The sequence below is a fragment of the Microcebus murinus genome, chromosome 14, assembly GCF_040939455.1.
Source record: "Microcebus murinus isolate Inina chromosome 14, M.murinus_Inina_mat1.0, whole genome shotgun sequence".
NCBI classification, from domain to species: Eukaryota; Metazoa; Chordata; class Mammalia; order Primates; family Cheirogaleidae; genus Microcebus; species Microcebus murinus.
The window spans coordinates 2,247,797-2,270,821 of NC_134117.1; the positions used below are offsets into that span (position 1 = coordinate 2,247,797).

Here is a 23,025-nt window from a genome sequence, read left to right on the forward strand (position 1 = left end):
AGTTTGGAGCAAACTCATTTGAACTGATACGAGACTATTTATAACCTTTATATAATCCTACCTAACCTACTTAGGATGAATATTTGTGAATATTCACACATTTCTGCTATACAGATATTGTTTGATTACACAGTATTGTCTCAGATCCTCATGAAGGGGTTTCATAAAATACAGTATATACCCTAACCTTTAAAAATATTCAGAAAATTCTGAATTCTGAAAACACATCTGGCCCTGAGTTTTTTTGTTTTGTTTTGTTTTGTTTGTTTGTTTTTTAAGACAGGGCTGGAACCCACTACTGATAAGCACATGAGATTTGACTTGCTCCATTTGTGACTGGGGCTGGGTCACTCCTTCTGAGGCAACCTCATGGTCCTCTAAACCCAAGTCACCATATCGATGCAGAACTTGGTGCAGACATTCGATGGGCATAGGCACAGTGGCCCAGTACTCCTGGGCTCAAGTGATCCTCCCCATCCAGCCCCCAGAGTAGCTGAGCCACTGCACCCAGCCCCCAGGGGTTTTTCATATTCCACCATGAAACCAGTGGTGGCAGTAGCAGTGCCAGGCATACTAGCAGTAGCATTATGACATTTATTGAGCACTTAGTTTGTGTCAGGCATTATTCTAAGTATTTTTTATGTAAATACCTCATTTAATCCTCACAGTCCCTATGAGTCATCATTATTATCCCTTATAAATGAGAACATTGAGGTAGATTAACTACTTAACGTGCTGAAAATCATGTAGCACGTAGCCCAAGTAGGGCTTAATGTGGTTCACCATAATGGTTAAACAAGGATCCTTTGTCACAAAGGATGTTTGAACTGTGGTGGAATGGTAAACTTGCAGTTACTCAAATGATGGCAACGCGACAAGTCTGGAGAATGGTAGTCGGTTGTGGGATGGTTCAGGGGCTCAGGCTGTTCTGGCCCTGGGTGCTTCCCTCCTTTCCACTGGGTTTCCCACCACTGCCCTCACGGTGACAGAAAGGCTGTGCCAGCTCCAGGAAGCTTACACTGGGCAACAACAGCAGGAAAGAAAACAGCCCTACCCACCCATCTCCCTTCCCAGACTACCCCAACCGACCTCTACTTCTCACTGGCCAAGGCTGGCTCACACATCCACTCCTGGCCTCAGTGGCAAATGATTGGCCTTATTTTAATTCATCAACAAAGGGCCCGGGTGGGCGCTCTGGACAGGAGCTGCCGGGAGCGCCAAGGTGGGGCAGGAGGGCCTGGCCTGGGTCCCCTGGGGAGAGGAGGGTGCGGGGGTGGCAAGCACAGCCACAGGGGGACAGGAGGGCCTGGCCTGGGTCCCCCAGAAAGAGGAGGGTGCGGGGGTGACCAGCACAGCCACAGGGGGACAGGAGGGCCTGGCCCTTGGTCCCCCAGGGAGAGGAGGGTGCGGGGGTGGCAAGCACAGCGACGGGGGCAGGAGGGTCTGGCCTGGGTCACCTGGGACAGGGGGACACGGTGGTGACCAGCTCAGCGATGGGAGACAGGAGGGCCTGGCCTGGGTCCCCTGGGGAGAGGAGGGTGCGGGGGTGGCAAGCACAGCGACGGGGGCAGGAGGGTCTGGCCTGGGTCACCTGGGACAGGGGGACACGGTGGTGACCAGCTCAGCGATGGGAGACAGGAGGGCCTGGCCTGGGTCCCCTGGGGAGAGGAGGGTGCGGGGGTGGCAAGCACAGCGACGGGGGCAGGAGGGTCTGGCCTGGGTCCCCCAGGGAGAGGAGGGTACGGGGGTGGCAAGCACAGCGACGGGGGCAGGAGGGTCTGGCCTGGGTCACCTCGGACCAGGGGGACACGGGGGTGACCAGCTCAGCGATGGGAGACAGGAGGGCCTGGCCTGGGTCCCCTGGGGAGAGGAGGGTGCGGGGGTGGCAAGCACAGCGACGGGGGCAGGAGGGTCTGGCCTGGGTCACCTGGGACAGGGGGCACGGGGGTGACCAGCTCAGCGATGGGAGACAGGAGGGCCTGGCCTGGGTCCCCTGGGGAGAGGAGGGTGCTGCGATGACCAGCTCAGCGAGGGCCGGGAGACTGACCGCCTGCGGTTTGGAGAGTGACAGCGGCTCCCCACGGCAGCAGCCCGGCGGAGCGACTGTCCAGGTCGCGAGAACCGCCACCGCGCACGCTCCCGACAGCGGCCGCGCTTCTCTGGGCCTCAGTTTCCCCTTTAGCACAGCCCGAGTGCCCTGGCAGCTCAGCGCCTGCGACCTCCTTGGGCCTTGAAACCTACAGAGAGCCTCCGGGGCCGCCCAGCGAGAGCCCAGCGAAAACAGCGGCCGCACGGCGCAGGGATGGGCTGGAGAACACCGCGCTTTCCCACGCGGCGCAGCCGCCCCTGCCCCGCAGTGAGGCGGACTCCCGGGACTACAACTCCCAGAGGCACCCGCAGCCACACCCATACAGATTGGCCCGCCGCGCTTCTTATGAGCCAACCAGGCACAAGACGGCTGCCGGCGGGGACCAGAGACCAATCACAAGAGAGAGGAGGCGGGCCCTCCTCTCGCCGATCCTAGGGCTGCAGTCTACGCGTGACGGGAACCTGACAGAATGGGTTCTTCGGCACTCCACGGCTGGCTCTGTGATGGAGAAGAGACAAACCAGGCCCCCTTTACGAAACAATGACCTGGGGCAGACGGATAACCCCCACCTACCCTCGTCCTCAGAAGACTCTGGTCTCCGCTAATCCTGCCTGCGGCCCTTGCCTCAGAGCTCCCGCGCTCCTCGCAGCGCCCCGCCCTCGCCTCGTCATTGGCTACTCAGGGCCACGTGAGGAAGGGGGCGTGGCGCGCGGCGGCCTCCGCCCGGGCGTGAACGGCCTGGCGGACTCGGGCCTGAGGGCGCATGGACAGCCTGGCCGTGGGCCGCTGGCGACGGCGGAGGCCGGAGGAGCTGCAGGCTCCGGGAGACGTGGTGAGCCTCCGGGGCCTGGGCGTTAGCAACGGGAGGGTGGACGCCCCTGGGCGGGTCCCACCGGGTCTCGCGCCTCCCGGCGCGGCCGCCCCTGTGAGGAGGCCGGGCAGGAGCCGCTGGCGCGCGCACCTGGCGGGTGGGCGGGGCCTGTCGTGGGCGTGGTCTGGCGTGGGCGTGGTCTGGCGCGGGCGGTGTCGCGCTCCCTCCCGCCGGGCGCGTGCGCAGAGATGCGGAACCCGAGCGGCGAGCTCCCAGCGCTCTGGGCTCACCAGGGCTCCAGGTCCGCGCGGACCTTTGCGCCGGAGTGCGCGCGGGAGCTTTGCGCGCCCTGTGTGTGCCCAGCGCGTAGGTGCTCTGGCCCGCCGGGTGCGCTCTGCAGTCCTGAGTCACCTGTTCCCTGAGCGCCCGCCACCTGCTCGGCGCTGGGCCAGGCGTCGGGGACAGGTGCTCGGTGGGAACCTCGGTCTGCAGGTAACCGGCGCGGGCGCGTCAGTGCCGCTTGGCTTGCGCCTTTAACCAGAGGCAACAGGGTAAGGTGAGCTGACAGTGGGGGCCGAGGAAAGATCCGGGCGGGTGGGTAGGGCAGTCTGTGTGAGGACTGAGGACGACGGGGTAGGCGACGTAGGTAGGCAGGTAGCTCGGAGCTGAGAAGACACGGTGGAAAAAGAAAGGGCCCCCTTAGCATTTCAGAGGAGTCCTGTAGGATTGGGCCAGGAGGACAGGGCCTCTTAGCAGGACCGTGTTACCTTCCATCTCTGCTTGCAAATTGGCTAGTTCCTTGCTCAGCCCATTGGTTTCATAGTTCCTTACTAAGAGCAGCAACACATTGAGCAGCCCGCATACCCCTCGTTTGCCTTTTCCTATCTGCTGCTTCTGGAGCTACAGGTTAGTAAGTGCAGGGTCTGTTATCCAAGTTAATGCAGGCAACGTTTTTTTCAGATGCTTTTACTGCATAGCAAGAGTGACTAGCTTTCTACCCTGCACCGTCTGTTTCCTCACTACCCACTGCCTGACTATGAAGCCAGGGCAACTTGTCACGGCAGCACCCCACCTGCAGCTACCAATCATTGTACAGATTATGCTTCTGTAACAGAGAGACTTCAAACCACGTTGGCACAAACAAGGTGGAAGTTTGATTCCCCCACGCATAGCAGCATGGAGGTGAGCAATCCAGTGCAGTGGCACCCAGGGCCCCTAAGAATAGGTGTAGGACTGGTGGTGCCCAGATCAAGGGACATCCAGGGACCTAGATTCCTTCCCCTAACACCATGCCCTGGGTGTGGTCCTCACCTGCATGGTCAAAGCTGGCCAGCCACTACAGTGCTTCAGACAGTGGGGAAGCAGACAGGAAAGTGGCCTGATCATGTGGACACATACAAGCTTACTTCTCTGCTCTGTGGAAAATGAAAGGGGTGGTGGTCGGAGTGCAGGCAGGAGAGGCAAGTCCGGGGCTTCAGTAGTTTATCAGTCGGGCGAGAGGTGGCACAGGCTTGCACAAGCTGGCAGTGTGTTGGTAAAAGTAGGCATGGCTATGTTCTCCATGGCTATGTTCTCCACTGTCTTGCTGAGGCAGTGGGTGTGGAGGGAGGATGACTCTGCAGTTGTGACTTGAGCACCTGGGGGGGCAGTGCTGCTGCTCACGGAGTAGAGAAGAGAGGCGTGGGGCTGTAGGGAACAAGAACGAGTTCTGGTCAGGCCGTGCTGGGTTTTGTGTCTTCGAGACAGTGAAGATCTGGGAAATGTGCTAGTCATTGAGCGGTTACCAGGTGGGTTATCTGAATTTCACAACATTTTACTCTCATGTTACAAATCTGGAAACTGAGGTACAGAGAGCGTAATCCACTGGCCTAAGGATGCACAGCTAGTAAGTGGTGGAACTAGCTCTTACATCCCAGCCGTCTGGCTTCAGAACTTGCCCCCTTAACCAGGGAGCTATACCGCTTGCCATGGGGAGCTGGGGAGACCAACACAGGAGGCTTCACAACAAGGTCATAAATTGACCACCGTAAAATGATGAAAAGTGTGAAGCTCTGGGCTGTCAGGGACAGGGAGCCAGAGGTCATTATTGATCAGAGAGAATAGGGGAGGCTTAATGGAAGAAACCTTGAATGATCTATCAGATTGGAATTGCTGAAATTAAGTGCCAAGCTTGAGGTTGCAATACTTCCTGACTCTTACCAAAGAATAATGAGTTGGGTAGCTTATTGCCGTGGTGTATATTGCCTCTTAATTGGATAACGTTCTTCTTGTATTGTGTCCTAGTCTTTGATCTAATAATCCAGATTGAGTTCAATAAAGTATCCAAGTTCTTCTACCAAGCTTCCTTTCCTGTCTCTGTCTCTCACACTCTCATTCTCTCACATGTCTCCACAATTTGGTTGTGAGGAACCAGCTGTAACTAGTTTGCTGTTTCTGTTCACAGCCTAGTGGTCCATATTCTGCATATAACCACCAGCAGAGTTTTAGAAAAGGTGATGGTCAGGACCCGCCTTTGTAATTGCTTGGCAAGTGATTCTCGGGCAGAGCCAGAGCCCAGTACTTCCCGAAATACTGAGCTTCCTGATCACTGTCAGTTTCCTTGCAGTGAGCGAGTGTGGTCCTATACATGTAGGAGTCGAGTGTCAGTGTTTATTATTTCCACCGGGCAGACGTTTTTTGGGCACGTGTTGTGTCCCAAGCACTGTTCTAGGCACTGGAGATGTGACGAAGACAAGGTGAGTGAAGGCCTCGCTCAGATTCACCCTGCGACTCCTGTGCCTGGCTTTTTTTGTAGTAAGCTCCCTGCTCACCATACTCACATGCTTCAGAATGAAAGTTGTCTCCCCGGGTGCCTAAAAAGTCATGTCCACTCACCTTCTTCCATCTCTGCTAAGACTCTCCCACCAAAAGACTCTTCTTCCATCTCTGCTAAGACTCTCCCACCAAAAGACTCTTCTTCCATCTCTGCTAAGACTCTCCCACCAAAAGACTCTTCTTCCATCTCTGCTAAGACTCTCCCACCAAAAGACTCTTCTTCCATCTCTGCTAAGACTCTCCCACCAAAAGAAGTCACTGAAGAGCAGGTGCCTTGGGCAAAGAGAGCATCTCACCTTGGGCGGAGCAACACCTGAGACGTCTAGGCTGGACCATGAGTTCGTATCTTTTCTGGTTTCATGGGGGTTGATTTGAGACCCTTTTATAGCCTATGTATCCTATGGATAAGTAACCTTTACCTCTCTTATAATTTCTTTCCATGGACTGTCCTTTAGAAATAGCAGATAAGGACGCATTAATTCACTGGCCATTACAGGGTTTTTGCCTATTATTTTGGTCTCTTTTTACTTATTTTTAATACCATTGTTGGGATATAATTGGCATATAACAAGATGCACATATTTAAAGTGTACAGTTGGCTTTTTGGCTCTTCTAAATAATGCTGCTATGAGCATTCATGTACATATTTTAATATGGACATACGTTTTCATTTCTCCTGGGTATATAGCTAGCTTTGGAATTTCTGGGTGTCATGTGGCAACTGTATTTGTAACCATTTGAGGAACTGCCAGACTGTGGCACACAGCAGTTGTGCCACTTTAGATTCCCACCAGCCATCTATGAGGGTCCCAGTTTCTCCACATCCTCACCAACACTTATTATTTGTCCTTTTAATTATAGCCATCCTAAGTGAATGTGGAGTGTTATTTCATTATGGTTTTGATTTGCATTTCCTAGTTAACTAATGAGACTGAGCATTTTTTTGTGTGCTTATTGGCCATTTGTATATCTTAGAAGAAATGTCTGTCAGATCCTTGGCCCATTTTTTAATTTTTTAATTGGATTATTTTTCTTTATTGTTGAGTTATAATAATAGTTATTTATATATTATAGATACAAGTCCCTTATCAAATATATGATTTGCAAAAATGTTCTCCCATTCTGTGCCCTAATGTTTTCTTCTAAGAGTCACACAGGTTTAGCTCTTACATTCAGATTTATGTTCCGTTTAAGTTAACTTTTGAGTATGATGTGGGTTCTAATTGCATTCTTATACATGTAGATATTCAGTTTTCTCAGTACCGTTTGTTTAAAAGGCTATTCTTTCTCCCCGTTAATTGCTTTGACACTCTTGTTGGAAATCAGTCCACTGTAAATGTGAGATTTTTTTCCCCTGGACTCTCAGTTCTGCTCCATTGATCAATACGTCTGTCTTTATGTTAGTACCACACCATCTGGAATACTGCACTTTTGTGGTAAGTGTTGAAATCTGGAAATGTGAGTCCTCCAACATTGTTTTGTTTTGTTTTTTTTCAGATTATTTTAGCTATTCTGGGTTCCTTGAATTTCCGCATGAATTTTAGGATCAGTTTCTGCAAAGATGTCAGCTGGGATTTTAATAGGGATTGTGTTGAATCTGTAATTTGGTAACTAACAATATTAACAATGTTAGGTCGTCTTATCCATGAACATAAGATGTCTTCCCAGGTTTCATTGTGGTTTTTTTCCCCTCTATTGCTTTTCTTTTCTTCTTCCTTTCTTTTTTTTTCTTTTCTTCTTTTGTTTTTTTTTTTTGTGTGTGTGTGTGTGATACAGAGTCTTACTCTGTTGCCTAGGCTAGAGTCCAGTGCAGTGGCCTCATCGTGGCTCACTTTAACCTCCAACTCCTATGCTCAAGGGATCCTCCTGCCTCAGCCTTCTGAGTACTGGGACTACAGACACACATCACCATGCCTGGCTAATTTTATTTTTCTTTTGTAGAGACAGGTCTCTTGCTATTTTGCCTAGGCTGATCTCGAACTCCTGGCCTCAAGTGATCCATTTGCCTTGGTCTCCCAATCTATTGCCTTCTATTTACTACCTTATTAAATTTTACTCAGATATTTATTATTTCTTTTCTTCTATTTACTTTCTGTTTAATTGTTCTTTATTTTAATTTAATATCTGTTTAATTGTTCTTTATTTTTTTTTCCAGTTAAGATGGAACCAGAGGTTATTGGTTTCAGATCTTTTATCTTTTCTAATGTGGGTATTTAGTGCTATAAATTTCCTCCTATGTACTCCTTTAGTACAAATTTTGATATGATTTGTTTTCTTTTTTTTTCAGTTTAAAATACTTTATAAGTTTTCATTTGAATTCTTCTTTGAAGCATTGATTGTTTGGAAGTGTGTTATTTAGTTTCCAACTATTTCAGGATTTTCTAGATATCTTTCTGTTCATGTTTTTAAATTTAATTCCACAGTGGTCACAGAATGTACTTTGTATGACTTGAATTCTTTTAGATTTTCAGTTTTTGTTTTTGTTTTTTTTTTTTTTTTGAGACAGAGTATCAGTCTCCTGCCTGGGCCAGAGTTCCGTGGTGTTAGCCTAGCTCACAGCAGCCTCAAACACCTGGGCTCAAGCAATCCTGCCTCAGCCTCCCAAGTAGCTGGGACTACAGGCACGTCATACCATGCCCGTCTAATTTTTTCTACTTTTAGTTGTGTGGCTAATTTCTCTCCATTTATAGTAGAGATGGGATCTCGCTCTTGCTCAGGCTGATCTCAAACTCCTGAGCTCAAACGACCGTACCCTGATCCACCCGCTTCTTCGGCCTCCCAGAGTATTAGGATTATAGGTGTGAGCCACCACACCTGGCCAGTCTTTTTAGATTTATTGAGATTTATTCTTTTATAGCCCCAAATGTAATCGATACTGGAAAATATATATTCTGCTGTTTTTGAGTGAAAAGTTCTAAATGTCAATTAAGTCAGGTTATTTGGCATTTTGGTTTAAATCTTCTACATCCCTAACGATTTTCTTCATGTTCTACCAATTTTTGTGAGAAGATATTGAAATTTATGAATATAATTGTGGATTTTTCTATTTCTCCTAGCAGTTCTATCAATTGTTACTTTATGTATTTCAAAGCTATGTTATTAGATACATAATATTAATAAATTTTATGTCCTGTTGATGAACTGACTTTATCATGATGAAATCTCATTTTATATCTCTGGTAATATTCTTTAAAATCTAGTTGATCTGATACTAACTTAGCAACTCCAGCTTTATTTTGATTGTGTTTGCATTATATATCTTTTTTGCATCGTTTTATTTTTTATCTATTTGTATCTTTATATTTAAAGTGAATTTCTTATAGGTGGATTGTAATTGAGTCTTAATGTTTTAAATTCAGTCTGATAATCTCTGCCTTTTCATTGGAGCATTTGGTTTATTTAATGTCACTATAAATATACTTAGCATAAAATCTGTAATCTTGCTTTTGTTTTCTATTTGCCCTATTTGTTTTTTGTTTGCTTTTTTTGCTTTTTCTCCCTTTGAAGAAACTGTCTCATTTTTGTTTAATGGGATATTTTTAAATTCTGTGTCATTTCCTTTGTTGGCTTATTAGCTGTAGCCTTATTTACTTTATGGTTTAGGGTGTACATCTTCAACTTACACCGTCCATCTTTAGGTGATATTGTACCACTTTATATATGAGAACCTTCCATTTCTCGCCTCTCAACTTTTGTGCTGTTGTAGTTCTACATTTATTGTTACTGTTTCTGTTTAAACTGTCAATCATCTTTTAATGAGATTTCAGTAAGGAGAAAAAAAATTATCCACAGTAATACAGTTACCATTCTCTGTGCAGTTCATTCTTTCGTCTAGTTCCATATTTCCATCTGGAATCAATTTTTTTTCTGCTGTCTTTTTTCTGAGACAAGGTCTCGCTCTGTTGCCCAGGGTAGAGGGGGTGCCCAGGGTAGATGGGGTGATCACAGCTCACTGCAGCGTCAAACTTCTGGGCTTAAGCATCCTCCTGCCTCAGCCTCCCAAAGTGCTAGGGTTACAAGTGTGAGCTGCTGTACCCAGCTAATTTTTTCAACTTTTATATATCTGAAAAAGTCTTTACTTCACCCTCATTTTTGAAAGATATTTCCACTTTGTACGGAATTCTAAATTGATAGATTTTTTTTTTTCTTTCAGTAATGTAAAGATGTCCACTGTCTTGCTACAAGTGTTTCCAATGAGAAATCTGCAGTCACCCTGTCTTTTCTCAGTATATGGTGTGGTTTTTGTCTCTGGCTGCTTTTAAAGTTCTCCCTTTATTAGTGGCTTTGAGCAATCTGCCCAGCATGCGCTTGGTATAGTTTTCTTCATGATTTTGTGCTAGGGGTTATTAAGATTCTTGGACCTATGGGTTTATCGTTTTCTTCAAATTTGGGACATTCTCAGCCATTATATCTTTAAATAGTTCTTTTGTCCCCCTTCTTTCCTCTCCTGTCGTTCTAGTTACACATCTATTAAGGTTCTTGAAGTTGTCCCACAGTCCCCTGATGATATGTCCATTGTTAAAAACCTCTTTTCTTTCTGTGTTTGATTTCTGATAGTTTCTATTGCTTTGCTTCAAGTTCACTGATCTTTTCTTCCGCAATGTCTAATCTCCCCTTGATTACATGCAGTGCATTTTTATCTCAGACATTATATTAATAGTATTTGATAGCATTTTATTTATGTCTTTTTAAATATCTTCCATGTCTCTGTTTAATAGTTTGAACATTAAAAAGTCATAATAACTCTTTTAATGCCCTCCTGTGCTAATTGTCACATCTGTGTCAGTTCTGGACCAGTTTCGATGGGTTGTTGTCATTATGGATCGTGTTTTTCTGTTCTTTGCTGGCCTAGTAATTTTTGATTGGATGTCAGACGTTGTAAATTTTACCATATTGGGTCCTGGGTGTTTTTGGATTCCTGCAAATGTGCTTGAGCTTTGTTCTGGAACGAAGATAAGTTACTTGAAAACAGGCTCAGCCCTTTGTATCGTGCTTTTTAGATTTCTGAGGTGGAACTATGATAGGGCCCTGTCTAGGACTAGTTACTCCCTACTCCTAAGGCAGGAGCCTTCCGTGTGTTCTGCCTTGTGCTCTAGGCTCATGAGATTTCCAGTGTTGCTGGCGGCGGAGGCAGTGTTTCCAGCCCTGTGTGAGCACCAAGGACCAGTATTTCTATTCTTTCAGGTGGGTCTTTCCTTGCCTTGGGTAATTTCCTCACATACATAGGCTGGTCAGTATTCGGCTAAATACAAGCAGATCTTCATATTTCTCTCTGCATGCGGCTGCCCTCTCTCCAGGAGTCTGTCCTGTGAACTCTAGTCACTGTGGCCTCCCTACACGCTCAGCAGTGAGTTCTCAGCTCAGAGAGTCCACGAACGAGGCCCTGCCTGGGATCCACCTCCCTGTGCTGCAGCCTGGACACCCCAAAGGCAGTGAGATAGGGCCCAGCAGAGCCCACCACCTTTCTGTCCCGTTTCTCAGGCATCATTTCTGTTTTTTACTTGTTGGGCAGTGTCTAGAAATTCATTGTTTCTCTTATTGTGTCCGTTTGTGGTCATTTCACATAGAAGGGTAAATCCTATTGCTTTGGTTTGGCCCAAAGAGGAAATTGGATAATACAGTTTGATTCAGAGTTGAAAAGAAAATGAAACAGACGCATACACCTAATAAAGTTTGAGGGATTCCTCTAAAAATTCAAGAATGTTAATCCTAAATGCTTTCTACCCTGTTTTGGTTCAGAATATTTTAAAGATTATCTTGGAAAAACATTGAAGTAGTTGCAGCAGCGACTTCACTGCTAACTAAAACCACGAGCAGTGCAAACTTTCTGAGCAGCACTCCGCGTATCAGCGGTTCTGTGACTTTGTTGGCTGGGCCGTCATCTCCCCTCTGTGGGTCAGACGGCAGGCTGGAGCACAGTCTGCTGGCAGAGTGGTATTCCTTCCATTTATACGCACACATAGGTCCTGCCTCAGTCTGGAGATGAACAAGCTTGAGCCTTTTAAACGGCCAGGTAATTTCAATTTTCAGTCTCGAATGTTTTTGGTGCAACTGTGGAAACTTAGGCGTGAGTAAACTGTGAAGTTCCAATCCGCCATTTTCACCAATTCTCGGTATGATGACGAGCTGCCCCCACACTAGGGAGCTGTGGGTATTTTATATCTACTCTGCTCTGTGGTCAACTCCTAGACCTACCTTTGCCCACACTTGGAAAATTATCCAAACTATTAGTCCTTGTCAGCAAAACCCACTTACACATATTGATAGCTTTAACTCCATTCAGGCAGCCCTAAGGGGTCTAACTTATAAAGTAAGAAGATTCAGAGTTCCATTTGCTTGTGTCACGCCGTTGGATGCAGCTTTTACAGCTCATCTGCTGAGCGAGATTTCCGCCGTGAGAACCTAGCAAGTACTAGCTGATGACGCAGGCCCCTGACGAAACCCCTTATTTTGCTTTTCGGTGGTCACTTTTTTCATTCTAACTAATTGTAACCTACTCCTCAAGGAATAGGATATTTAATTCTCTCCCCCACTTTTTACTTTAGAAACAGTCTGTTGAGCCATGTTATACTGTTTGTTCTACTCGTTCAATTAGATTCTGCCATCCTCCCATCTAGATAAAGGAAATTGATCAACAGTAATTCATCTTTGGTTACAACCTAATACAGATGTTCACCTTGACAGCTACACGTCGCCTCAGTCATTTCTAATTTTGGGCAGCTTTCTTTATGACACAGAACAGTGAAAATGAAGTTAGGATCAGCAAGGAGGTAGTTTCCATGATTGTGCTACCTCTCTTAGGTGTCTGTTGTGTCTGGCAGTGACCCTGGGAGGACTTTGCTTTGGCATCTACTTTAATTAACAAGTGCCCAGAACCGAGCAAGGCAATGATAGGTATTCAAGAAAGACTTTCTGGTTAATTAACATGTGAGGGTGTATGTGTGTGTAACTGAAAAGAAATGAAAGGAGGATTCAGTGAATGGATAAAATTGTTGGTATTCTCAAAGCGTCATTTATTTATGGAAAATTATCACTATCAATGTGCCACATGATGACCCTTCATTATCATGACTTAGCTCATGTCTTTTTAGATTTCTCTCTTGTAGTTATCAAGACTGTGTTGTTTAAGTGTATAATTAAGTGTATAACTAAGTGGTTTTTAGTAAGTTTACCGCTGTGCAACCACCACTGTCCAATTTTAAACATTCCGGTCACCTCAGAAAAATCTCTTGTGGCCATTCATGATTGCTCCACTCCCAGCCCTCGCTCCAGGCCACCGCCAATTCACTCTCCGTCTGCTAGGTTTGCCCTTTCTGGAAGATTTCATAGAAAAGGGATCATGTATCATGTGGTCTTTTGCTTCTGGCTTGTTTGACTTTGCATAATGTTTTCAAGGTTCATCCAGATAAAGTATGCATCAGTGGCTTGTTCCTTTTTATAGCTGAATACTATTCCACTTAATGGCTGAAAAATATATCACATTTTGTTTATCTGCTCATCAGTTGATAGACATTAGGGCTATTTTTCCTTTTTGGCTATATGAATAGTGCTGAAATTTCACATACTTGCATATCATTCTGTAGGCATGTGTTTTGTTATCTCCTAAATAGATACGTAGCGGTGGAATTGCTGGTTCCTATGGTAAATTTATATTTAACTTTCTAAGAAACTGCCAAACTGTTTTCCAGAGTGGCTTCACTGTTGTACACCAATGTCTGAGGACTCCAGTTTGTCCACATCCTCATCCTGCTTTTTGCTTGCAGTCGTTCTAGTAGATACGAAGTAGTATCTCACTGCAGTTTCATTGTGCATTTCCCTAATGACCGGTCCAACGTCTTTGCATGTGCTTATTGATGACTCGTGTCTTTTGTGGTGAACTGTGTGTTCAAATCTTTTGTCCAGTTTTAAAAACAGTTTAATTTACATACCATAAAGTTCACTCTTAAAGCATACAGTCTGGTGGTTTTTAGTATATTTACAGAGTTGTGCAACCATCACCATAATCTAATTCCAGAATGTTTTCATCACCTCAGAAAGAAACCCGGTACCTGGATAAGCGAGATAGCTCAAGCCTGGAATCCTAGTGCTCTGGGAGGCCAAGGCAGGATTGCTAGAGGTCAGGAGTTCACAACCAGCCTGAACAAGAAAGAGCAAGACCCCATCTATACAAAAAATAGGAAAATTAGCTGGATGTAATGGCACATGCCTGTAGTCCCAGCTACTCGGGAGGCTGAGGCAGGAGGATCACTTGAGCCCAGGAATTTGAGGTTGCTGTGAGCTGTGATGACACCACTGTACTCCAGCCTGGGTGACAGAGTGAGACTGTTTCAAATTAAAAAAGAAAGAAAAAAAGAGAGAGGGGAAGGAGGGAGGGGAGGGAGGGAGGGAAAGAGGAGAGAAAAGAGAAGAGGAGAGGAGAGGAAGAGGGAAAGGGAAAGAAAAAGAAACCTGGTACCTATTAGCAGTTACTCCCTATTTCTCCACCCCCAACCCTAAGCAACCACTAATCTTTCTGTCTCTATAGATATGTCCATTCTGAACAGTTCTTATAAATGAAATTATACATATGTGGTCTTTTGGTTATACAACATTTTGTTTAATAATTGTTCATCAGTTGATGGACATTTGAGTTTGCACTTTTGGGATTTTATAAAAATGGCTGTTCTGAACATTGATGCACACATTTTTGTACGGACATATGTTTTCTGTTGGGTAGATACCTAGTTGTAGGATTGCAGGGTCACATGGTAACTCCGTGCTTAATGCTTGGGAGAACTGCCAGACTGTTATCCGAGGCAGCTGCACCATATCACATCCCTACCAACCTGCGAAGGTTCCAATTTCTCCACATCCTTGCCAACACTTGTTGTTGTCTATCTTTTTTATTCCAGCTGTTTTAGGGGGTGAGCAGTAGCATCCCATTGTGGTTGTGGTTTGCATTTTTCTAATGACCAGTGATATTGAACGTCTTCCATGTGCTCATTGGTCTCTCGTGTGTCTTCCACTGGGGAGGTTGCTGCTCTGTCTGTGTTCTGTCTGTGTCAGTCCTTTGCCCTTCTTAAAAATTGCTCTATTTGCCTTATTGTCAAGTTCAGCTGAAAGAGTTTTTAGTACATTCTGGGTGCAAGTCCTTTATCATATGTATGACACATAAACATTTTCTGCAAGAACGTGGCTTATCTTTTCACTTTCTTAATGGTGTCATTTGAAGCCCAAAAGTTTTGAATCTTGATGAAATCCAGTTTTTCAGTTTGTTTCTTTTATGGATCATGTTTTTGGTGTTTTATGTGAGAATTCTTCGCCTATTCCAGGGTCACAAAGTATTTTTCCTACATTCTCCTTTAAAAATTTTACACTTTTCGTTCTGACATTTAGGTCTCTGATCCGTTTGAAGTTAATTTTTATGTGTGATGTGTGTTAAGGGCCTAAGTCCATCTTTTTTATGTATGGATACTCAGTCATCCCAGCACTGTTTCTTGTAAAGAATTCTTTCTTCATTGAATTTTCTTGACACCCTTGTTAAACAGCACTTGATAAGGGTTTATTTCTGGACTCTTAATTCTATTTCATTGATCCTTTTTTTTTGAGACAGATCCTCACTCTGTCACCCCAGGTAGAGTACAGTGGCATCATCATAGCTCACTGCAACCTCCAACTCCTGGGCTCAAGCAATCCTTGAAGCCCCGTGTATCTGGTACTATAGGCACACACCACCACTCCTGGCTATTTTTTTTCTTTCTTTCTTTCTTTCTTTCCTTTTTTTTTGTTTTTTTCTTAGTAGAGATGAGGTCTTGCCCTTGCTTAGGCTGGTCTCAAACTCCTGAACTCAAGCCATCCTCCTGCCTCGGCCTCCCAGAGTGCTAGGATTACAGTGGTGAGCCACTGCACCCAGCCTGATCTTTTTTGTTTATCCATATGGCAGTACCTTAGAGTCTTGATTACTGTAGCTGCATATTAAATTTATATTATTTTGAACTTTTTCATACATTGTTTAGTTTCTAGTGCTCTTTTAGTTGCATCTTTCAGTCTTCTCTCTCCAACAAGACTGACAGTGTACTGAAGACCCAGCTCTGTCATTTCAGATCACCAAACTTAAAGCGAGTTAGACGGAAAACCGCCCGGCGCCACCTCCCTGCAGAGGCATGCCCTCTCCTCTTGCAGTGGTGCCCTTGTCTCCATGGGCTGTGCTGCTGGGGGATCCTGGTTGGATACGTTTTGAATCCTGCTGCTGATTGGATGTTAAAGCTTGTTGCTAATTGGACGCTTTCTGAATCCTACCAAGGGTATAAAAACTGGAGGAGAACGAGGAAGGGGAGTCAGAAGTTGCTGAGCCTGTTGGGGGAATAAAGGCTGTTCTCCCACAGTGCAACTTGGTTCTTTCCCCGGTCAAATGCTGTACCACTAGCTGTACCACTTGCTGCAACAAGTTGGCTAAAGTTTTTTACTTCTTTTTCCTCATCTACAAAATAGAAATAAAATTCTGTACTGTTCCATTGTCCCAGGATATTTGTGAGAATCAAATGAAGTAACAAACATGGAAACTTCTAAACTGTTTTCTTATAAATGCAAGGGACATTTATTAGGCTCTGCCTTTTGTAAGTAGATTTGTATAACTGCTCTCCTTAACGTGTTTATTTTAATCACGTCTATAACTTAGGTTTGTGGTGTACTTGGTAAATCTTGCAAGCCTAAGGTTAGTCCTTAACAAGTCCAGTTCATTTGTCTTTTTAAAATTCACAGTAAAAGAGTGGTTTTTCCTTAATCTTCTCCGTTGTCCAAGGATAACTAGCTCCCCAGGATCATGCCAGCCCTCTTACCTGGGCCCGTGGCCTGCTCAGCTCAGATCTCGCTTCCTTCTTGCCAAGCCTTGGTCAGGAGTGTGGAGCGTGGCCCGAAAGCGCACGCATAGTAAGTGGAGGGGTCTTTAATAAATGGCCACAGCCAATGAGGCCGAGCATCCAGCTGTCAGGATCCGTTGCTTAGAGCCCCGGTCTGCCCAGGCAGTATAGGGGTTGTGTGAGAGAATCCCAACTCCTGACCCTCTGTTTAATTGACGCTGTGCCAGAGATCACTGTCCTGTATACAAAGCAAACCTCCTAAGAGTACAGGGTCATCTTCCAAATGAAAACGTTGATGGGAAGGAATCTTCGCTGAAAGGAAACCATCCTTTCTAAATGGCAGTTTGTTGGTGCTCATTCGTCTTGCTCGGCCGGCGTCTCTTGTTCTGTATTCATACTGGTCGTCCACATCAGCTACTCCATGCAGGGAAATTAACTTTCTTTATCATGGTAGAACTTAAACTAAACTAAACAAACCTCACTCAGCAAACTGTTCTGGTACCTGGGACTCAGTTAACCAGTACTATACATATATAGTACAGTCGATCTTCAGAATAAAGGCCATCAGTCAATAAAAATTCTCAAAATACCTTCAGAATGAAAGATTATTTTATTTTATATTTATTTTATATAAAGTATATTTCCTCCTGGACTTATTGATTACATTACTGAGTTCTAGTGATTTCCGTTGATATTCTAACTTATGGTCTATTTACTTAACTCATATGCCAACCCATGTGTTAATATATGTAGTATGTATGCTTAATCCAGGGTATTTGATGTGAACATATAAGAACGTACAGCTTTCTGACTCTGCGGATGGAAGCGCGTACACAGTGCTTTTCTGTTGAAGAGTTCAAAGACGAGTGCGTCTTTTTCTCTATTCTCCACCCTCCCCCGAGTGCAGGCTGGAGAGGTGGACTTGCGGAGGTGGCTGGCGTGGCTGAGTCCCACTGGGGGCAGGGCTGGCTGGGCTCTGCTCACAGTGCTCCCCACTCTCTGGCCCAGCTGACGTTCCCAGGGGTGTCGGGGGGAACATCCACGGTCTGCCTGGTTTCTACAAGGACTGGGTCTCCTCGGCATGGAAACCATCACTGATCTCATCTCCGACAAATGGTTGTCTTTCATCCACTGTCCCTCCAGGCACTTTACTCATTAAGCTCACTTGGGCCGATCCCTTCCAATAGAGGAAAAAGTCCACGTCAGCACTGGGGTGATCTCGGCTCCTCGGGTCAGGCAGCTAGTCTTTCTGAGACCCGCACCAGCTTCAGCTTCGTTCGATTCCATCACTGAGGCAACACCATACATATTTTACATTTTAATTCATGAAATTTGCGAAGTAGCTTCTGTTTCTCAACCACGCTTCTGTTTCAGCTGTTCTCTGGTGAGGATGCTGGTCACTTGACCTGCTTTAGTTATTGTTATGTGACGGGGTCATTGTGTATACTCACGATTTTAATTTCATTTATATGGCGCAAGTGTCTTTTTAGTTTGGTGGTAAATCTTCATCTGCCTTTATGAAGGCTGACACATCATCTCTGGAAGGGAGTAAAAGAGAATGAGCCATTTAACACAAGCAGTCCCAGAGTTAATGCTTCTGCAGTGGTCATTTTTCTTTGGTCCAGGCCAATCTATGAAAACAGGACTATTTGCCAGGTGATTGTACAGATCAATAGCATATGCAGTCAGCTTTCAACCCACAGAAATCACAGAAAATACATATAATTTAATCTCTGCTGGCTGAGGGCCACCAAGCACATAATCCTCAATTCCCTAAGAGGGGCCCAGGCCCCTGCCCCCCTTGGTATCAGAGCGTGGCTTCCCCTTTCTCCTGCCACAGGGCGTGGGGACCCTGAACCTTCAGCTACCTGAGCCACTTGAAGAATGTCCGCTCATCACAAGGCTGCTGACCTTACAGTATACCAAGGTCACTTACCCACTCAGAGGTGGTTTAGAATATAGCTCCAGAGTTTACAGTTTCATCCAGAAAGGCTAGGTTCTGGCTCATGTTCATCCATGCTCCTTGCTTTCCTTTTTAGCATGTCCGATGTTGCTGAGACAGCAGCAAGGGACACAATATTATTGCTGTTGGCCACTGTGACGTCACTGAAAGGGGGTGTTGAAACGTTTCGAACCATGTGGGGAATATTTAATATTTACTCTTTTTCCCTTTAGCCTAGATTATCAAAAGTTGACAGCCAGCCAGTTTTAATATATTACACCTCTTTTCTCAGTGTAAAGATTGAGCAGATCCTGAACACCCAGAGATCTAGCGCCTTGGTCTTCTTCAAACTTTCACCTAACTTAGGCGAAGACACAGAAGGCTGCATTATCTGCAAAAGTTCTGAAGATAGGCCGGGCGCGGTGGCTCACGCTTGTAATCCTAGCACTCTGGGTGGCCGAGGCTGGCGGATTGCTCAAGGTCAGGAGTTCAAAACCAGCCTGAGTGAGACCCCGTCTCTACTATAAAAATAGAAAGAAATTAATTGGCCAACTAACATATATATATATATATATATATATATATATATATATATAAAAAATTAGCCGGGCCTGGTGGGGCATGCCTGTAGTCCCAGCTACTCGGGAGGCTGAGGCAGGAGGATCGCTTGAGCCCAGGAATTTGAGGTTGCTGTGAGCTGGGCTGACGCCACGGCACTCACTCTAGCCTGGGCAACAAAGCGATACTCTGTCTCAAAAAAAAAAAAAAAAAAAAGTTCTGAAGATGGTTAATATGATTACTGTAATATGTGACAGAATAAGGATTGAATATATTTTGATACTCTAGAATACGACATGGAAATCAAATTTAACTCATGTACATAGGAAAATCTACAGTTAAATTAAAAGAAGAAAAAGAAGAAGATGACGACCCACTAAGACCCAGCAGACACAGCTGGGAAATTTTTATATATATTGTGTGTATGTAGACACACACACATACACACACACACATGTTTGTGCATGTATACACACACTAATGTGTATATATAGGCACACATATACACACATTGCATAAACGCACATATACATCTGTTAACTCTGTAGCTCTGTCTGGATATGTATTAGGACTATGAATTCATACTAATATTTCCAGTCCACTCCAACACCACTGGGTTCATCGTAGCCCTTCCCCTTTCTTTATTTGTAGCTTATCTCTTCAACAGGGAGAGACTTGTCTCATTATTTACAATATATTTACTTAGTTATTTAATGCCAATAAGGTAGTTTCAAAATTGCTAACCCTGTGAGAAACAGATTTACTAGCTGGAGTATAGTTTGTGTAGTTCTCTTTGTCTTTAGCCTTAGAGTTTCTAGTCAAAATGGTATTTTCCAAAGTTCTTTGCTTCAGTGTGGGTAGATTATTCATTTATGGTGTAGTTAGCTTCATTTGTTAATGTTTGTATTCAGTTTGGGATCCCCTCCCCCGACATCCTGGTTAATTTGAATTTTTCTCTTGTTTTTTGGTATGTGAAGCGTCACCATGCTGCTGCATCACGGAGCTGCGCGCTCCCTCTTCACGCCTGCTCCCATGCCCCCTTCCCACCCACTCTCCGCAGAGAAGCAGTCTCCTCCGTGTCCAGTGTCCCTTCCTCTGGCTCCTTTGCACAAGTGAGCAGATGCATGCATATTTTCTCATGTCCTCGTCTTTCTTACACGAAGGATGCGTGCCATAGATTCTTTTTTGCATGTTGTTTTTTTGGCTTGCTGGAATATTCCGGAAGTCACAGACCAGCCCATAGAAATCTTCCCCCTCCTTTTTACAGCTGCGTAGCCCTCCGGTATACTGTGCTGTGGTTTATCCAGCCACTCTCCTACGTAGGGGCACTGAGGTTGTTTCCAACACGCGGAAGTTTTAAATTACCTTGTGCAGTATTTTTCCCCCATGCTGTTGGAGGTGGGTCTTTAAGATGGGTCCTCAGAGGCGGCACAGGGCTTTGCTAGGACACCTGTGTCCCTGTGGATCCCTCTCCAGCAGTGTGGGAGACGCCTTCCTCCTGCAGCCTCTCCAGCAGGGGCTGCCTTACCTTGTTAAATTTTTGCAAATCTGATGTTGTCTTAATTTACATTCCTCTGAATATGAGTGAGCTTGAACATTTTTTTCATATGTTTGAGGGCCATTTTAATAACTTTTTTGTAAATTGCCTTTTTCTCAGTTTTTTTCTCAGTTTTGTTACTTTGTTCCTCAATTTTTATGAAAGTCTCATATATTAGACTTATTAGCCCCTTTTCTGTGTGTATGTTGCAAATATTTTCTTCCAAATTGTCAATTATATTTTGACTTTGTTTAGGGTTTTTTGGGTTTTGTTTTGCCCTGAAGGATTTTTTATTTTCATATAGTCAATTATCAATCTGGGTTTTTTTGCCTCTGGGTTTTGAGTCTTAGTTAGAAAATCTTTCCCTACCCTAAGATTAGGAATCCACTCATGTTTTCTCCTAGGAATTATATAGTTCTTTGTGATTAGATCTTTTATGTTTATATCCTTGACCCTTTGGTTTATTTGCATGGAGGGTGAGATATAGATCTAGGTTTGTTCTTTCTTCACATGCTTGTCTGTCGTCTTCCCAGCACCAAGTACTAAAAAATCCTTTCATCGCTTCTAGGCCTTTTGGCTGAGGTCAGGTATAAAAAGTCCATCTTTATCCCAGTGATTTGAGATGCCAGCCTTCACATACTTATGGGTTTATTTCTGAACTTTTAATTCTATCCCATTGGTATATTTGTTGTTCTATGCACCAGAACCACCCTGTTTAATTCAGGAGTATTTATGGTATATTTTAATGTCCATTAGCTTTATTTTTTTCTTCAGGGCCTTCTTGACTATTCTTAAATATTTTTTAGTTTGGCCTTTAGTATCAACTTGTGTACCTCTATAAAATGGTTTATTGGGAAGTTTACTGGGGTTATATTGAATTTACAAATTAACTTAGGGAGAACTGTCATCTTTATAATGTCAAATTATCCTATCCAAGAATAAGGGTTATGTTTTCATTTGTTCATGTCTACTTTAGTGTCTTTCAAGAACGTCTTACAGTCTCTTTGTATAGGTTTTATGCAATTCTTGTTAAATTTATTCCTAAATATTTAATCTTTGCTACAATTATTTTAAACAATGTTTTCTCTATTTACCGTTTCGTATTTTAAAACAGTTGATTTTTGAATATTAATTTTGTGTCACTGAAATTCATTTATTGTTTGAGTTTTATCATTGATTCTCTGGGGGTTTCCAGATATATATTTGATATCATCTGCAAATAGAAGTAGTTTTACTGTTTCACCCCTTCTTATGTGTCTGACTGATTTCTCTTGTCTCCCTAAATTGGGTAATCCATCTGTACAGTGTTGAACAGAAGTGGAGACGGCAGGCTTCTCTGCCGTGTTCCTGATCTTCGTAGGATGCTGCTAGTCTTACCCCATTTAATAAGGTACTGGCTTTTATCATGCTTGAGAATGTAACCCTCAGTTCCTGCTTTCTTTAACTTTTATCGTAAACGGGGTTTAAATTTTGTCAAAGGATTTTTCAGAATCTATGGAGATAATCAGATTATTTTTTCCTTAGACTTATTAATATGGTGAATGATATTAATGGATTTCCTAATATTGAACTCATCTTTCATTTCTGGAAAAAGTCCTACTTGGTCATGCACATGGTTTTCTTAGTGTGGTGTTAGATTCTGTTCCTTAATATTTTTACAAAGATATTCATGAATGGTCTGTAGTTTTTGTTTCGTGTTCTCTTCCTCTGGTTTATCAGTGTCAAGTTTACTTCATAAAAGGACTTAGGAAGTTTTCCTTGTTTCTCAGTGCTCTGGAATAATTTACATGGAGCAGTGGCACTATCTGGTCTTTGAGGGTTTGGTAGAATTCCCGTGTGAAACCATCTGGTCCTGGTTCTTCTTGTGGGGTAGTTGCTTAATAACTCTTTCTGTTTCTTCTGGGAAATCATCAGCTTAAGCTTTCTAACTCTAATGGGGTCAATTTTGGTAATCTGAATTTCCTTAGGAAGTTATCCATTTTCATCTGCCTTTTCAAATTCATTTGCATAGAGATCTGCAAAGTATTCCCTTAAGATTTTAAGAATTCCTTCCATTTCATTGGTTATTTCCCCTGTGCCATCTCTTATTTTCTATGTTTGTGCTCACTCCTCCTTTTCTTGATCAACTTAGCTAGTGGTTTGTCTATTTTGTTATTTTTTCCTCCAAAAACCAGGATTTAGATTTATGCATTAGATCTGTTTTCTCTATTCTCTATCTCATTAATCCTCATTAATTTCAGTCTTTTCCTTTATTATTTCCTTTCTTGAGTTTTCTTTTGGCTTACTTTCTTATTTTTAGTTTTTATGAGCTAGAAATTATTTTATTGATAAAAGTGTCAGTGAATTTTTCTGTGATTATTGCTTTAAATGTATTTCATGGATTCTGATAAGTAGTGTTTTCATTTATTTTTTAAAAATTCTGTGCTTTCAGTTTGC

General features: G+C 44.0%; 1 protein-coding gene across 2 annotated transcripts in view; it reads left to right on the forward strand.

Annotated features, from left to right (window-relative positions):
• Positions 1-2,761: 2,761 nt before the first annotated feature.
• Positions 2,762-23,025, forward strand: part of C14H10orf143 (chromosome 14 C10orf143 homolog) — a 36,610-nt gene continuing 16,346 nt past the window's right edge. Inside the window, exons 1-2 of one of the 2 annotated variants that reach the window (XM_076009697.1) lie at positions 2,814-2,921; positions 3,861-4,082. In XM_076009697.1, coding sequence (XP_075865812.1) covers positions 4,077-4,082 — 6 coding nt within the window. In that variant the 5' untranslated portion in view covers positions 2,814-2,921; positions 3,861-4,076. Of the gene's footprint in view, positions 2,922-3,860; positions 4,083-23,025 lie in introns of both variants that reach the window. The other variant, XM_076009696.1, reaches the window with a different exon arrangement.